The 15826-nt window shown below is 49.5% G+C and overlaps 4 protein-coding genes across 4 annotated transcripts; 3 read left to right on the top strand and 1 right to left on the bottom strand.

Moving 5' to 3' along the window:
* Nucleotides 1-1247: 1247 nt before the first annotated feature.
* N7508_002539 (Multicopper oxidase type 2) lies at nt 1248-2245 on the top strand (the record flags this gene model as incomplete). The annotated part of the gene is given in 4 exon segments (XM_058460605.1): nt 1248-1273; nt 1325-1450; nt 1583-1960; nt 1978-2245. The coding sequence occupies 4 exon segments, from the start codon at nt 1248-1250 to the stop codon at nt 2243-2245; spliced, it is 798 nt and encodes a 265-aa protein (XP_058324137.1).
* Nucleotides 2246-2469: 224 nt separating this feature from the next.
* Nucleotides 2470-2850, top strand: N7508_002538 (uncharacterized protein; the record flags this gene model as incomplete). Its single annotated transcript, XM_058460604.1, has 1 exon — nt 2470-2850. The coding sequence occupies one exon, from the start codon at nt 2470-2472 to the stop codon at nt 2848-2850; it is 381 nt and encodes a 126-aa protein (XP_058324136.1).
* Nucleotides 2851-4440: 1590 nt separating this feature from the next.
* On the top strand, nt 4441-11050 carry pksP (polyketide synthase alb1; the record flags this gene model as incomplete). The annotated part of the gene is made up of 4 exons (XM_058460603.1): nt 4441-4727; nt 4791-5082; nt 5142-9323; nt 9377-11050. The coding sequence occupies 4 exons, from the start codon at nt 4441-4443 to the stop codon at nt 11048-11050; spliced, it is 6435 nt and encodes a 2144-aa protein (XP_058324135.1).
* A 669-nt stretch (nt 11051-11719) lies between these two features.
* N7508_002536 (uncharacterized protein) lies at nt 11720-15390 on the bottom strand (the record flags this gene model as incomplete). The annotated part of the gene is made up of 5 exons (XM_058460602.1): nt 11720-12667; nt 12717-13508; nt 13560-14233; nt 14282-15089; nt 15175-15390. The coding sequence occupies 5 exons, from the start codon at nt 15388-15390 to the stop codon at nt 11720-11722; spliced, it is 3438 nt and encodes a 1145-aa protein (XP_058324134.1).
* Nucleotides 15391-15826: the final 436 nt, after the last annotated feature.

Here is a 15826-nt window from a genome sequence, read left to right as displayed (position 1 = left end):
TAAGATTTTTCGGTTTGGTCACATCACATAGTCTGGAACAATCATTCACCAACTGATGGATGGCTCAATTTAAGGAATCATGGGATCACTCCTCATTTTCTTTCGTAGTCTATGTCTTTCTATTTTTCTCGTCTTGATTAATGCTGGATGCTCACTGCTGTATATACAAGGCCCAACTAGACCTCTTGGTTAACAGACATCTCAACAGTGTACATCATATAGTCACTGTTCCTAAGTCCCTGTACCAGGAGCATACGCAATGTCTTTTGAGCCACATAATACTTCCACATACCTCTGAGCCTGGTGGCCAATGTCCTCTCATACTGAGGCGCCAGTCAGGTAATCGTCACATTCCCGGAGGTGGTTGAAGAATGTCCAGCCGCCACCAACCTGGCGCAGATCCCTCGACGACTCCCCTTGCAGATGGCTGCTGGATTTTGACAGAGTACAGCACTTGGAGAGCTCCCAGTGCGCGGTCTATCAATGTGGTTCGGTTCAAGCCCGGGCATCTCGGACCGAACTGATAGTTCTTCGGAAACGGAAAATTGTTTGTATCCAACCTTCCCCAGCCCCCAGGACATTTCTATATTCTGTCTATCTTTGCCAGTTGTGCAAATGTGTCAAACAGAATTCAGGCTCCCTTAGATTTGCCAAAAATGCAAACATATTTGCGGAAATCAAATGCTCCTCCATGTCAGCCAGAAGCAGAACATAGGACTAGATGCCGTCCATGATAGTCATAATGCAATTTACTCAAATAGCTCCATAATTTGCATGATCCATGTATTTTGTACGAGTTGACAAGCTCGTTATTGACCACCAATGCCATTGAGCGAAATCAAATCCTTTTCAACACCACTGTCCACTTCCACGGTATTAAGCAGCGGAGCACTCCGTGATTTGACGGAGTCCCTGGTCTAACCCAGAAGCCCATTCAGCCTGGCCATAGCTGGAGATATAAATGGACTGCTACTCAGTATGAAACTTATTGGTACCATGCTCATGGAAAAGCTGACATGATGGACGATCTTTATGGGCCTATTTGGATCAAGTAAGCTTTTGTTTTAGCCCACATTCAATATTCATCATACTAACAAATATAGCCCCGGCCCGGATGTTCAGCAGCCATTCTATCTTATCTCAAGTAACGAGCAAGATATTGAGGCAATGAAGAAAGCAGAAAACCCCCTAAACTTGTTACACTGTCCGATTGGGACCACTTGACTTCCGAACAGTACCAGAAAGTAATGGAAGATAGCGGCTTGGGTGTCTTGTAAGTTAATCACAGTTGATTGTTGCATGGGAAAATGCTAACAGCTTTCAGCTGCTCGGACAGTGTTCTTATCAATGGTCGTGGAGCAGTGTACTGCCCAAGAACGGAGAAGATCTCCAGTCTGGAGCTGTCCTACTTGAAGACCGCCACTGATAACCAACCATTGAGTGATAAGGGGTAAGCTCAACCTTTCCAAAGCAAAGTGTGTTCTGGCTAATTAAATACTACATGCTTGCCCAATATTTATGAGACTCAGGAGTACTTCCCTCCTACCGATGAGAGCAAGATCCCTGCTGGAGTAAACTCTAGCTGCACCCCCACCACAGGATTGCATGAGATTATCGAGGTTGATCCCAAATCCGGTTGGGTCAGCCTAAAATTCACCAGCGCCGCTTCTCTCAAATCTCTCATGTTCTCCATCGATGAGCATCCCATGTATATCTGCGAGGTTGATGGCAGCTATGTTGAGCCCCAGCTTGCTCAAAGCGTTACCATCTTCAGGGGTGAGCGTTACGCGGCTATTATCAAGCTTGATAAGGGTTGGAAAGACTACACTATTCGTGTTCCCGATACACAGGGTGACCAGGTTGTTTCTGGATTTGCTACCATGAGATACAAGGGCTCCCAAAACACAACCCATCTAGGCCTTATGTTGACTACGGTGGCAGAAACACGTCTGCTTCTGTCGTGCCCTTGGATAACAGAGCTATCAAGCCCTACCCTCCCGTCACCATCCCCAAGTCTGCTGACCAGTTGGTCAATCTGACCCTTGGGCGTGTTGGTTCTGCATACACGTGGTCTACTTCTGGTGGTGGTTTTTATGATATGATGGCCAACTGGGACGACCCGATTCTCTACGATGTCAATGCAAAGAACAACTTGGATCCAAGAGTGACCATACAGACAAAGAACGGAACCTGGGTGGATCTGCTTCTTCAGCTGGGTGAAATGCCCAACACCCCAGGAATTTAGGCTCCTCATGTTATGCACAAGCACTCGAACAAGGGTTTTATCCTTGTTGTTGGCCCTGGCTTCTTCCACTGGCCCAGTACTGAGGAGGCTTACGCTGGGCACCCTGAATTCTTCCAAATGGAGAACCCTCAAATGAGGTCCCTACGAGGCCGACATGCATGATTGTGCGATACCAGATTGTTAACCCGGGCCCCTTCCTTTTCCATTGCCATATTGAGACACACATGTCTAACGGTACGGCTGTGGCTCTACTTGATGGTGTCGATGCATGGCCCCACGTCCCTGCTGAAGAAGACCAAAGCCCCAGTGCACAGGTTCAACCTGTTGACCTGGAACAAGAACAAAGTGGCGCTCAGAATCCTCCGAGTCACGGTGGGTTGTCTTTCAAACCTCATCCTTATATGCCAATTCCTAGTGGAAAGCCTATGTGGCCTCCCGCACCTGAGGTTATGCCCGCTGGTCTATCCCATATGTCGGAATATTCTCCCCATCATAAAGAGATTACTGTCATTGATGTTGTTGAGTATTTCTCTCCCATGTCAGTTGAAGTAAACCAACGACCTACACCACCTGTCGGTGGGATCTGGGAGGCTCGTCACTGGTAGACACCCCTGGTGACTAATGTTGATTTTGTACTAATAATTTGACATTGTGAATTGCTTATCTGGCCTTACATAAAACAGTGGCCATTATTATAGCTATGATACCATTTCAATATTTTTGATTTGATTTATTCAACCAATTTCTTCATGTTTTGCAAGCCAAAGTCTGTTTCCGGTCATTCAGAATGCAAGCTCGGTCTCGGTCCGTCGCCAATATTGCCCCACCTGCTCTATCAATCTGACGCCACCGGAAGATCGTCTTGACGGACCGCGTGCTGCAACGTTGCTATATTTCCTGATCAGAAATTGGAATAAAGACATTCTCTCGTTTTTGCATATCCCACGTTTTTACAGAAAGAGAAAGACGTGTTTGAGCTGGTTGTTGTTTTCTAAGATTCTCTTTGAATATATATATCAATTGGCCACAAGTTCTCTTTTGCAAACTTCGACAATGTTGTATTATCCAAAGATCAAATGTCACCAGAATAAAAGTACTAAACTCAAAATACAACTTTATTAAGCTTGACCAAGTGATGCCTAATGTCTCAGAAAATGTGTTTTGAATGTGAGTCATGACGTATGGAAGAAAATCACCATGATGTCTTGCTATGATCTACACTTCATTACTAAGATTACCAAGGATGTGGAAGTCTTTTACCAAATTGAATTCCTGTTGTTTTCCGATCGATAATCTGTCTGTTAAGCTCTGAAATCCATCGTGTTGGAGTATGGTGCGTTCTATAGAGTGCCTACATTTAAAGTATTGCCCCTGTGTTTGCTGAAGCTTGACAAAAACGTAATATACCTGGGAGCCTCTACTGAGCCTTTGAACGTTATTTGAAAGTTCAGGTGTCCCATAGGTACACAAGGATCGAGACACCTAGGGCAAGCGGGTCACGTGACTCATGGAAGCAACGGCTGTAACCTTCTGAAACCGGCGACATGTACTGGTCAGTTGCAGTTTTTTGGGGGATATATCCGTCAATCATTATTTTCTTTTCAAATACATATGTCATTCATGGCCCAGTTAGGACTCGATTCGGCTCTGGCCCCTCAGAACCTAGCTGTCTCATCCGCAAGCAGCATTCGGCCAACCGGGACACCACCTCGGTTTGCCGGTACCTTGACTAATTCATGCCATAGGGTGGAATTTCCAGGAAACCAAACTGTCAGACTAATCCACATCCATCCTTGTACAGCATTCTCGAAAACAAGAATATTGCAGCCTCGCAGGCTCTATGGGTTCACTACAGTAACGGTACCATTGGTCAAACCCTATACCGATGGGCCAGAGTACTACAGAATCCAAGGAATCCTCTTCGGGGTTTGCTGTTGGCTGCTCTTTTTTCCTAAGTTTAGTCATTGTGGTTGTACCATAGATCATTGGAAAAACAGGGAAAGAAGACTTTTCACGTTTCCATACAGATGCCAAGATAGTAGACTCATGATGCCTTACCATTAGCTTGACCCACCAGGAAATAAAGTCCGTGTATTCTTCTATAAAATATCATTCCCTACCGTTCGCGCCGGACCTGAAACCCTTTTTCTTCTTTTGTAGAGTTTCGAAACAGTGATTAGGTATCGGGCTTGATTATGGATAGTCCCAGTCGTGTGTATCTCTTCGGAGACCAGACTGCGGATTTCGACTCAGGGCTCCGGCGCTTGTTGCACGCTAAGAATGATTCCTTGCTGTCGGCATTTTTCCAAAAGTGCTACTATGCCTTGCGCAAGGAAGTTACTGCACTGCCACCATCTGAGCGGCAGAAGTTCCCTCGCTTCACCAGCGTTGTTGATCTGCTCGCTAGATACAGAGAGTTTGGACCTAACGCGGCCTTGGAAAGCGCATTGACGACAATTCATCAGCTAGGCAGCTTCATCCAGTAAGACTTCCCGAAATTTGTTCATGTCAAACATTTAGAATATGGGTTCTGACTGTCTTATAGTTACTACGGGGATTTGGGCCATGCCTATCCGTCGGGCGATGATAATTTCATCGTTGGTCTTTGTACCGGTCAGCTTGCATCTGCAGCTGTTAGCTCTTCGAAAACCGTCGGAGAGCTTATTCCAGTCAGCGTGGAGACTGTGGTGCTTGCTTTGAGACTCGGTATTTGCGTCCTGAAAGTCCAGGATCTTGTAGAGTCCAACAAGTCCCCAGGATCAAGCTGGTCTGTCCTCGTTTCTGGCATGCGTGAGCCCGAAGCCCAGGAGCTGATTCAACAGTTTGCGAAGACGACTGTAAGTATTCTTCTGAAACTGTTGGGTATGCATAAATCAGAATAACTAACTCTCCGAAGGCCTTGCCCCGTGTGTCTCAGCCTTACATTAGTGCAGTCAGTCAGAATGGACTGACTATCAGTGGTCCTCCAACCTTCCTTGGCCGTTTCATTGAGACCAACCTCTCCAAGGAGCACAAGCCAATAAGAGTCGCGATCCACGGCCCTTACCATGCATCTCACCTATATGATGACAAGGATGTTAGCCGTATCATGGAATCGTGGCCCAAGGAAGAGTTCGCCAGCTATGTGCCCCAGATTCCTGTTCTATCCAGTGAAACGGGCCAGGAGATTGAGGCTGAGAGTCTAGAACAGCTGTTGAAATTTGCCCTCGAAGAGATCTTACAGCGTCAGCTTTGCTGGGACAAGGTCATCGAGTCTTGCCATTCGGCATTGGAGCCTGCCACATCAACATGCACATTGCTTCCCATCTCCAGCACTGCTACTCAGAGCCTGTTCAGCTCGCTGAAGAAAGCTGGAATCTCCAACCTCGAGCTTGATAGCTCAATTGGCGACGTTCAAAAGGATACCGAGGCCGAGAACCGTACTGGTCGTGCTGAAAAATCCAAGATTGCTATCATCGGTCTTTCGGGCAGATTCCCAGAGTCACCTGACACCGAAGCATTCTGGGACCTTTTGTACAAGGGCATGGATGTTCACCGGGAAGTTCCCGCCGAGCGATGGGACGTGAAGGCCCATGTTGACATGGAAGGAAAGACACGAAACACTAGCCAGGTTCAATACGGATGCTGGTATAACGAGGCAGGAATGTTCGACCCTCGCTTTTTCAACATGTCTCCCCGTGAGGCTCTCCAGGCTGATCCTGCCCAGCGACTCGCTCTTCTTACTGCCTATGAGGCCTTTGAGATGGCTGGATTCATTCCTGACAGCACTCCTTCTACCCAGAAGAACCGAGTCGGTGTCTTCTATGGAATGACCAGTGACGACTACCGTGAAATCAACAGCGGTCAGGATATCGATACTTACTTCATTCCTGGTGGTAACCGTGCTTTCACACCCGGCCGTATCAACTATTACTTCAAATTCAGCGGCCCTAGTGTTAGCGTTGACACAGCTTGCTCTTCAAGTCTTGCGGCAATTCACGTGGCCTGCAACTCCCTGTGGAGGAACGATTGTGATTCTGCCGTGGCCGGTGGTGTTAATATCCTCACGAATCCCGACAACCATGCTGGTCTCGACCGTGGCCACTTCCTCTCAAGAACGGGAAACTGCACTACCTTTGACGACGGAGCTGATGGTTATTGCCGAGCAGACGGAATCGGTTCCGTTGTTCTCAAGAGACTCGAGGATGCTCAGGCCGACAACGACCCTATCTATGGTATCATCAACGGAGCTTACACCAACCACTCCGCTGAGGCTGTTTCCATCACGCGTCCTCACGTCGGAGCCCAGTCATTCATCTTTGATAAACTTCTCAACGAGTCAAACATTGACCCTAAGGAGGTCAGCTACATCGAGATGCACGGAACTGGCACCCAGGCCGGAGACGCAGTTGAGATGCAGTCAGTTCTTGACGTGTTCGCCCCTGACTACCGTCGCGGACCAAACCAATCTCTTCACCTTGGTTCAGCAAAGGCAAATGTCGGCCACGGAGAGTCTGCTTCTGGTGTCACTGCGTTGATCAAGGTGCTCATGATGATGCGGAAGAACATGATTCCTCCTCACTGCGGTATCAAGACCAAGATCAACCACAACTTCCCGACAGACTTCCCTCAGCGAAATGTTCACATTGCTCTTGAGCCTACCGCATGGAACCGACCCAGTGGCGGAAAGCGCAGGACCTTTGTTAACAACTTTTCAGCCGCTGGCGGTAACACTGCTCTGTTGGTTGAGGATGGTCCTCTCAATGAGTTCAATGTGAAGGATTCCCGTTCTGCCTTCCCTGTTGTTGTATCTGCACGATCCCAGTCTGCTCTGAAGAACAACATCTCCGCTCTCGTGCAGTACATTGACACGAACAAGAATCAGTTCGATGTCAACCCTGCCAGCCTTCTTGCCAACCTCTCTTACACCACCACTGCCAGACGTATCCATCACCCATTCAGAGTGGCGGTCGCTGGATCTACGTTGGATGAGGTCCGAGGCGCATTGGCTCCCATTGTCAACCGTGACAGCATCAGCCCGGCTCCTGCCACAGCACCTGGTATCGGATTTGTCTTCACTGGCCAGGGTGCTCAATACACCGGCATGGGCAGCCAGCTGTTCGAGAGTTGCTCACAGTTCCGTACTCATATTGAGCACTTTGATCGCATTGGTCAAAGCCAAGGCTTCCCATCCATCGTTTCCCTGATTGACGGCAGCGTACCTATTGAGGAACACAGCCCAGTTGTTACTCAGCTCGGAACAACCTGTATTCAGATGGCCTTGACCAAGTACTGGATTTCTCTTGGTGTTGTCCCAACCTTTGTTCTCGGCCACAGCCTTGGCGAGTATGCTGCACTGAACGCTGCCGGTATCCTAACCATCAGTGATACTATCTACCTTGCTGGTCGTCGGGCTCAACTTCTCACTGAGCAGTGCAAGGTCGGAACACACGCTATGCTTGCTGTCAAGTCCTCCGTGGCACAGGTTAAGCAGCTTCTTGATGATGTTACTGAGGTTGCTTGCATCAACGCTCCTAGTGAGACTGTCATCAGTGGTGCCAGCGAGAAGATTGATGAGCTGGCACAGACCTTGAGCAATGAAGGCTTCAAAGCGACCAAGCTGAAGGTTCCTTTCGCTTTCCACTCTGCTCAGGTTGAGCCTATCCTGGAAAACCTTGCTGAAATTGCGAAGGGTGTTACCTTCAGCGAGCCCGCTATTCCTTTCGTCTCGGCTCTTCTCGGGGATGTCATCAAGGACGACAGCAACGAAGTACTTGGTCCCAGCTACCTGACCCGCCATTGCCGAGAGACCGTCAACTTCCTGGGTGCTCTGGAAGCTACCCGTCATGCCAAGTTGATGAATGACAAGACCCTTTGGGTTGAGATTGGCTCTCACACAGTCTGCTCCGGCATGGTCAAGTCAACATTCGGTCCTCAAGCAACTACTGTGGCTTCTCTCCGTCGCCAGGAAGATACTTGGAAGATTCTGTCGAACAGTCTGTCGGCACTTTATCTGGCTGGTATGGACCTTCGTTGGAAGGAGTACCACCAGGACTTCACCGCTGGTCACAAGGTCCTTCCACTGCCTTCATACAAGTGGGACCTTAAGAACTACTGGATCCCATACACCAACAACTTCTGTCTGCTCAAGGGTGCCCCGGCTACACCAGCCGTTGAGGCCGCTCCAGTCTCTACATTCTTGACGACCGCAGCCCAGAAGGTTCTTGAGACGACCAGCGACGCTTCCTCAGCCATGATTGTGATTGAGAACGACATCGCCGACCCTGACTTGAACCGTGTCATTGCAGGTCACAAGGTCAACGGTGCTTGCCTCACTCCGTCTTCTTTGTATGCCGATATTGCCCAGACACTCGGTGAGTATCTGGTACAGAACTACAAGCCCGAGTGGAAGGACTGTGGCCTGGATGTTTGCAATGTGACAGTCCCCAAGCCTCTTATTGCCAAGGGTGGCAAGCAACTCTTCCGAGTCTCGGCCACTGCTAATTGGGCTGAGGAACATGCCAAGGTACAAGTCTGGTCGGTCACCCTGGAAGGAAAGAAGATCCTCGACCACGCCAGCTGCACTGTCAAGTTTTTCGACACCAATGCCTCTGCAAGTGAGTGGAAGCGCAGCGCCTACCTCATCAAGCGAAGCATCGAACATCTCCAAGAGAGCACCATCTCTGGTCAGGCTCACCGCATGAAGCGAGGAATGGTTTACAAGCTCTTCGCTTCCCTAGTTGACTATGATGAGAACTACAAGTCCATCCGCGAGGTTATACTTGATAGCGACCAGCACGAAGCCACTGCTCTCGTCAAGTTCGAGGCACCCCCTGGCAACTTCCACCGCAACCCATTCTGGATCGACAGCATTGGTCACCTTTCTGGATTCATCATGAACGCCAGCGATAACACCGACTCGAAGAACCAGGTCTTTGTCAACCATGGCTGGGACTCTATGCGTTGCTTGAAGAAGTTCGACGCCAGTGTTACATACCGCACTTACGTGAGGATGCAACCTTGGAAGGACTCTATCTGGGCTGGTGATGTCTACATGTTCGAGGGTGATGATATCGTCGCTGTGTATGGTGGTGTCAAGGTATGTTGAATATGCCCCAACCTTTTTTGAACGATATTGACGAAATGATGTAGTTCCAAGCACTTGCTCGGAAGATCCTCGACATGGCTCTTCCTCCTGGTGGAGGTGCTGCTGCTAAACCAGCTGTCGCTAAGCGTACTCCTGCTCCCATTGATGTCCAGAAGGCCAAGAAGGGACCTTCTAAGAAGTCCGCTGTCTCGCCCAAGTCTGCAGGGCCCAGTCTCTCCAGCCGCGCTCTTGCAATTCTTGCTGAAGAAGTTGGACTTTCCGCAGCTGAGATGACCGACGATCTCAACTTCGCTGACTACGGAGTTGACTCTTTGCTTTCGCTGACTGTCACTGGACGCTATCGCGAGGACATGGGAATCGATCTCGACTCCTCTGTCTTTGTGGACCAGCCCACCGTCAAGGATTTCAAGCGCCTTCTGGCTCAGATGGGTCCTACCGAGAGTAGCAGCGATGGATCGAACAGCGAGGAAGACATGTCCTCTGCTGCTTCCTCGACAGATATCTCTTCTCCAAACTCCAGCGGTCTCCCAACTCCAGCCAATGAAAAGTCGACGACTCATGGCACCGTCGAGCAGAACGACAGCATGAAGCATATCACCGCAATCTTGGCCGAGGAGATCGGTGTTGAGCCTGCGGAGCTTGACGGCGATGCCAACCTTGGCGAGATGGGACTAGACTCGTTGATGTCGCTCACAGTTCTCGGAAAGATCCGCGAGGAGCTCGACATGGACCTGTCAGGAGAGTTCTTCATCGAGAATCAAACCCTTGATGACATCGAAGAAACTCTTGACCTGAAGCCTAAGTCTGTCGCTGCGGAGGCCATCATTATCCCTGGGCAAATTCAGGTCCAGGCCTCGAAGTCTCTCCCTAGCACTGCCTCTAGCACTGCTATCCAGCACCCACCGGCAACTTCAATCCTCCTCCAAGGTAACCCCAAGACAGCAACCCAAAAGCTGTTCCTGTTCCCAGATGGCTCTGGCTCTGCCACGTCTTACGCCACCATCCCTGGGGTTTCTCCTGACGTGTGCGTCTACGGACTTAACTGCCCATACATGCGCAATCCCGAAAACCTCAAGTTCCGCCTGGACGAGCTAACAGCCCCCTACGTGGCCGAGATCCGTCGCCGCCAGCCAACAGGACCATACAACTTCGGCGGCTGGTCCGCCGGTGGAATTTGCGCCTACGACGCCGCACGCCAACTCATCTTCGAAGAAGGCGAGCGAGTCGACCGCCTCCTCCTCCTGGACTCCCCCTTCCCAATTGGACTGCAGAAGCTGCCACCCCGTCTTTACAGCTTCTTCGACACCATTGGACTCTTCGGCGAGGGCAAGGCCCCTCCACCAAAATGGCTGCTCCCCCACTTCCTGGCTTTCATCGACTCCCTCGATGCCTACAAGGCCAAGCCATTCCCTTACCATGACGCTGAGCTGGCCAAGAAGCTCCCCAAAACGTTCATGGTCTGGGCTAAGGATGGTGTCTGCTCCAAGCCTGGTGATCAGCGCCCAGCGCCTGCTGAGGATGGAAGTGCTGACCCGCGTGAAATGCTTTGGCTGTTGAACAACCGTACTGATCTCGGCCCTAACGGTTGGGATACCCTCGTTGGCCCGAAGCATGTTGGTGGTATCACCGTTATGGAGGGTGCCAACCACTTCACCATGACTCGCGGCGAGAAGGCGAAGGAATTGGCTGCTTTCATTGCTAAGTCAATGGGTGCCTAGGTGAACTGCATGTTGAATTATGATTGAGGATTGGGTAGGAGTTTGGATATAAGTATTTCTTTTCTACTGGATTTCTGTTGATTTTTCTTTGTCATTTTGCCCTTCAGCACAAAACCGTCCTTTTTTTTCCTGTCTTCTTTTCAGTGTATATTTACATGACCTTGCGGATCTACCCCATAAATTGGGTTATATTTTTAATCATTAGCTCGAATCCAAATCCAGACTGATATTTAACTGAACAAGTCTTCTTTTCCATAGACAAGGCAATTGAACAGCTTACACCAGAAGGTACACTTGATAGCTATGGGAAAGAGATGGATGATATCATGTTATTGTACGCGCTGCCAGTGTTGACCCAGAGAGCACAGGGTTGGACTGGGCACATTGAGGTCCGCGCCACACCGGATGACTTGCGAAGTAAAAATCGCTCATGAATAATGGAACAGGATCAAGGAATGAAACGCCAGAAAGATGCAATGTCGCATTGAGCGGACGAAGGGAAAAGACTCGGCTGGACTGATATGTAAAACAAGTGTTGCAGAGGACAAAGGTTCCAAATTTCTATTAGGTGTCTATACGTCATAGATCACCAAAGTAGGGAAATGGGTTGAGAAGACAATTGACGGCAAGATAGAGAGGGGTCAAGAGCAGCCCCCTGAGAAATGTTTCTCAGAACCGCATTTCAGAGCTAAAACGTAGGGCGCTGCCTCTACCTGGAAGGCCACCGTTGTGGCCATTCCCGTTATGGCCAATACCCGGGCTGGTTGGACGGCTACTGGCAGAGATCTTAGGGCTTCGTGGTTGAGTGCTGGTTGAGCGGGTGGATGGCCGGTTTTTGCGGATTTCACGAAGCTCCTCCTCCTTTCTGCGTAGGAGTTCGTCACGCGCTGCTAGAATCAACTGTAGTTCATCGATTTGAGCGAGATGGCGGGCAGCATTGTCCTTGATGTTCATTTCGCGAAGTTTGAGCTTATTCTGATCGGCTTTGCGCTTCAAATCATCGTTTTCGGATGTCAATAGGCGACTTTCATTGCCGGATTGAGCTGCCGCTGTAGATGCAGTTTGATACTGCTCTCTGGTGTATTCCGACCGCTTTGCTTCGTATGTAGACTTGCGATTGAGGTCCTCATTTTCAGCGGTAAGGCGACGGATTTCCCCACGAGCCGTCTCCAGTTCGGCAGCGCTGCCGCCACCAGCCTTGATTGTTTCTCTGGCTTCTTGGAGATCATGTTTCAGTACTTTCTTTTCTTCCTTCAAAGTGAGAACTTCGCGCTCCGACTTTTCGAAGTTTCTCTCAAGGACTGTTTTGCTCGCAGCTAATGCATCAAGTTCTTTGCGAATCGTGTAGACCTGTTCGGTACGAGTCTCGAATCGATGCTGTAATTTTCCAAATGCCTGCTCCATTTCTTTCGCCTGAGCACGCACTTGAGCTAGCTCTGCCTGCAACTGCTCTTTCTCGGTAGCGTGCGCGTGCTTCGTCTGGATGAGAATCTTCTCAAGTGACTCTAGGTCACGATACAATGTTTGACTTGGAGGCTTAGTTGACTCAGTCAATTGACTGTTGTCTTGGGCATCGACTCGTACGCGCTTTGAGGTGTAATCCTCGCCTTCATCGTCCTGCCAAGGAGTTAGTAAATGTGGAGACATGGCAGCTTGGTAAGCTTACCAGAGACCGTTTCTGGGCCTGCGGGAGTGAAGAGCCAGACGAAGGAGTCGATGCCTCCAGTTCCTCCTTGGAAACAAATACCAAGGGCTCAATAGGGGCAAGTGGCCATCCGGCGACGCTATCCAGGAGGTAGGTGAGAATCTCCTCAGCATCCTCATGTACACCCAGCGCATCATCCTGGAGATCACCGACCTCGTCATGGAAACGGGCAGTGTAATGAACAAGCCAACGCAATCGCTCTGGTTCGGGCAAATCCGGCAAACAACGTTGAATGTGTTCACTGGTGTTTGCAACGAGGAACCAGATCACAGGGAGCAAGTTTCCGTTTCGGGCATAGGTAGTTCGAATGTGCTGCATGGACGGGCTTTTAGGATTGAAAGTAGCATCGAACGCGAAAATAGCAGACGGTGTCTTGTAAAGTTCGCGCACGCTCTCACTGGAATGGATACCAAAGCTGAGTAGTCCTCTTGACATGGATACTTCCAGAGTGCGGCCCATGTCATTGCGGGGTCTGGTGTATGCAAAGCCTTTTCCTTGTAGATAACGCTCAATAACTGCCTGTTTCTTCTCGTCTTGTACCGCAATGATCACATGAAGCTCATGCGTTTCGACGGTGTCCATCAGATGACCAAGGAAAAGAAATTTAGCACTCGAGTATTCGGCCCAAGACGCCTCTTTCTCAGGGTCTGAGCAAGCATCTTTGAGATGAGTTGCAATGTTAAGATCTGGATGAGTTGAAACATTGTTCAGCTGAATAACAACTTCGTGCATCTTTTGTTGGAGATTCTTCCGCTAGAAACGATATTAGGTGTCTAAAATATAACCATTTAAGTCCTCACTTACCTCCGAAGCTGAAATTTGAGAATCAGACTGGAAACCAACGAAAAAGCGGCGAATGCTTGTGGCTGCATCTGCCAAGACCCGTTCATAGTCATCCTTCACTCGAGAGTCCATTGGAAGAGTGACAGCAAATTCAGAGGGCCCGAGATAAATCGATCCAGGCACGACCTCTTCCATGCCTGTGGCCGTCAACGCACTTGGATGAATGGTTTGCATCGAGGGTTGGCCTAGATGCCCGTGAGCTAGCTCTGATGGTGGCAGCAAAGCAGAATGAGCATGATGAACTGCGGTGTGAGAGAATGGGTCCGCCTCAGCTCTGACACTGAGTGGCGCTGTTGTTTCGGGGACCGACACTGGCACTGACGCCTCGATATCCCCCACAGATGATGGAGTGTCAATACCACTGGCCAGTTGAGTTCCCACAGATTGGGGGTCTGCGCTTAGCTGAGCCCAAGCGTTGCGAATCCTTTCTCTTGGAGTAGACCCTGGTAGATCACCGAGCGGGGATTTGATCTCCTTTTCATCCATCGTTTGGCGTGATGATCGTGCTGCAAAAAGGCTCGACAACGAATTTCTCGGTCGATCAAATGCGTCGCCACTCAGTTTTCGTTTCTGCGAAGAATGGAAGATTGTTTCTGGGATTGTACCGAAATACTTTGGTCTGGGAAATTCCGAGTCTGGGGGAAGTTAGCAGAGTATGGGCTTTCCTTAGGAAGTGGAATTACCTTCAAATGGACCACGTGAGGGGAAAGGTTGGGAAATCAATGTGCTGTTAAGACTGGGAGTGTCAAACGAGATATTACTTTTCGCAGATGGTAGATGTACAGGCGTCTCGGCAATTTCGTTGGGCTTGGAACTTTTGAAGGTATCTGGTGTATTGATTGATTGCCAGCCCGACGGTGCTCTCGCAACAAGTCGGGAAAGCTCACCACGATCAAATATCAAAGGACCCTGATCAGAAGTAACGTCTATCTGCTCTTCGTTGGTTTGCAGCGTATCACCTAAGACCACTTCTTCACACTCGCCCGGTGAGAGGTTCGCAGGGGGCGGAGAGTATTCAGATAGGGTCTCAAAAGAAGAAGAGCGGTGTCGTGGTCGCGAGGCGTCCGACAAATAATTGAGAGATGCCGGAGCGGGGGCTGATGCTTGCTTGATCCTAGCTTCGATGGATTCAAGTATTTCCGGAAGGTCGTTTTGCTTTACAAACAATGACGCAGAATCTTGCGAGTTGTAATCGCCCTGTTCGCTTGAGGGTTTGAAGTCTTCACCCAGAACCTGGACAGTGCTGAGACTCTGACTGCGGCTTTGATGGGAGGTTTGATCGGGGCCTTGATCGGGGCTTTGATTGAGGTTCTGGTTGAGGGTTTGATCGTTGCCTTGACTGGGATTGCAACTGCTGCCGGGGCTACTGCTGGATTCCTCCAAGTCCGAGCTGCTATCAGAGGAGATGACAATTGCACTACCTCGTGAATTGCGGGCTTTCCACTTCTCCCAGACCTCAATAGCAAGATCGCTGGCGTTCTCCTTGGGTTCCTGAATAAAGAGAAGTTACTGTTAGTCTAAGTCCGGCGTATGGCTCCATAGGGTGTTTAAGGCACAATTGCGCAATGCGACTCACCCAAGTTGATTCGTAAGGACCCTCCCAGTCAATGAGATATTGAGTATCGGTTTCGCGAAGGATGCTCTTAATAGGCCACTCTTCCTCTATGTCGTTGTCGACACTGCTGTCACTACTATCAATTGTGATCGCAGATCCAGCTCCAGGCGAGTCAGCACGTATTCTAGAACTTCCGGTGTTGCGTTTGTTGAGGGTGGGAGGGTGAGCTCGGGGCATCCTGTGCGGGCTACCTGTGTTTGAGCATGATGGGGTGATGAAATTCAGAGTCAATACTTATGGTAAGCTCCAGTGAGCAAAAATATTGATCCTGGCCACGTACAAATATCAGGAGACATCCAACGATTCCCGTCGAGGTATGAAAGAGAGTAACCGAGCGGCGCGACGGGCGGATGGATAACAGCGGTGTCATGTGATACGCTTATCAGTAGCCCTACATTGAGTCTATACTTGGACTTATTTATACATCAAGGAATAAAGCAAACAAAGGTGCCTTTCAGCAAGTTCTCGCTACAGACTAGTAAAGAATAGTAAGATTGATTCGCTCATTTTTGAACCAGCTTGAAGGTTCAATTGACATTGTAAAGTCAGCATTCACCTACTTACAGAAGCCAATTATGAAACACCACCGTCACTATTCGTGGTATCCAATTGC

Source organism: Penicillium antarcticum (genome assembly GCF_028974205.1).
Source record: "Penicillium antarcticum strain IBT 31339 chromosome Unknown utg000002l_segment0_segment0, whole genome shotgun sequence".
Lineage (NCBI taxonomy): Eukaryota > Fungi > Ascomycota > Eurotiomycetes > Eurotiales > Aspergillaceae > Penicillium > Penicillium antarcticum.
The sequence above is the reverse complement of the archived record's forward strand: the minus strand, read 5'-3'. Positions and strand labels throughout refer to the sequence as shown.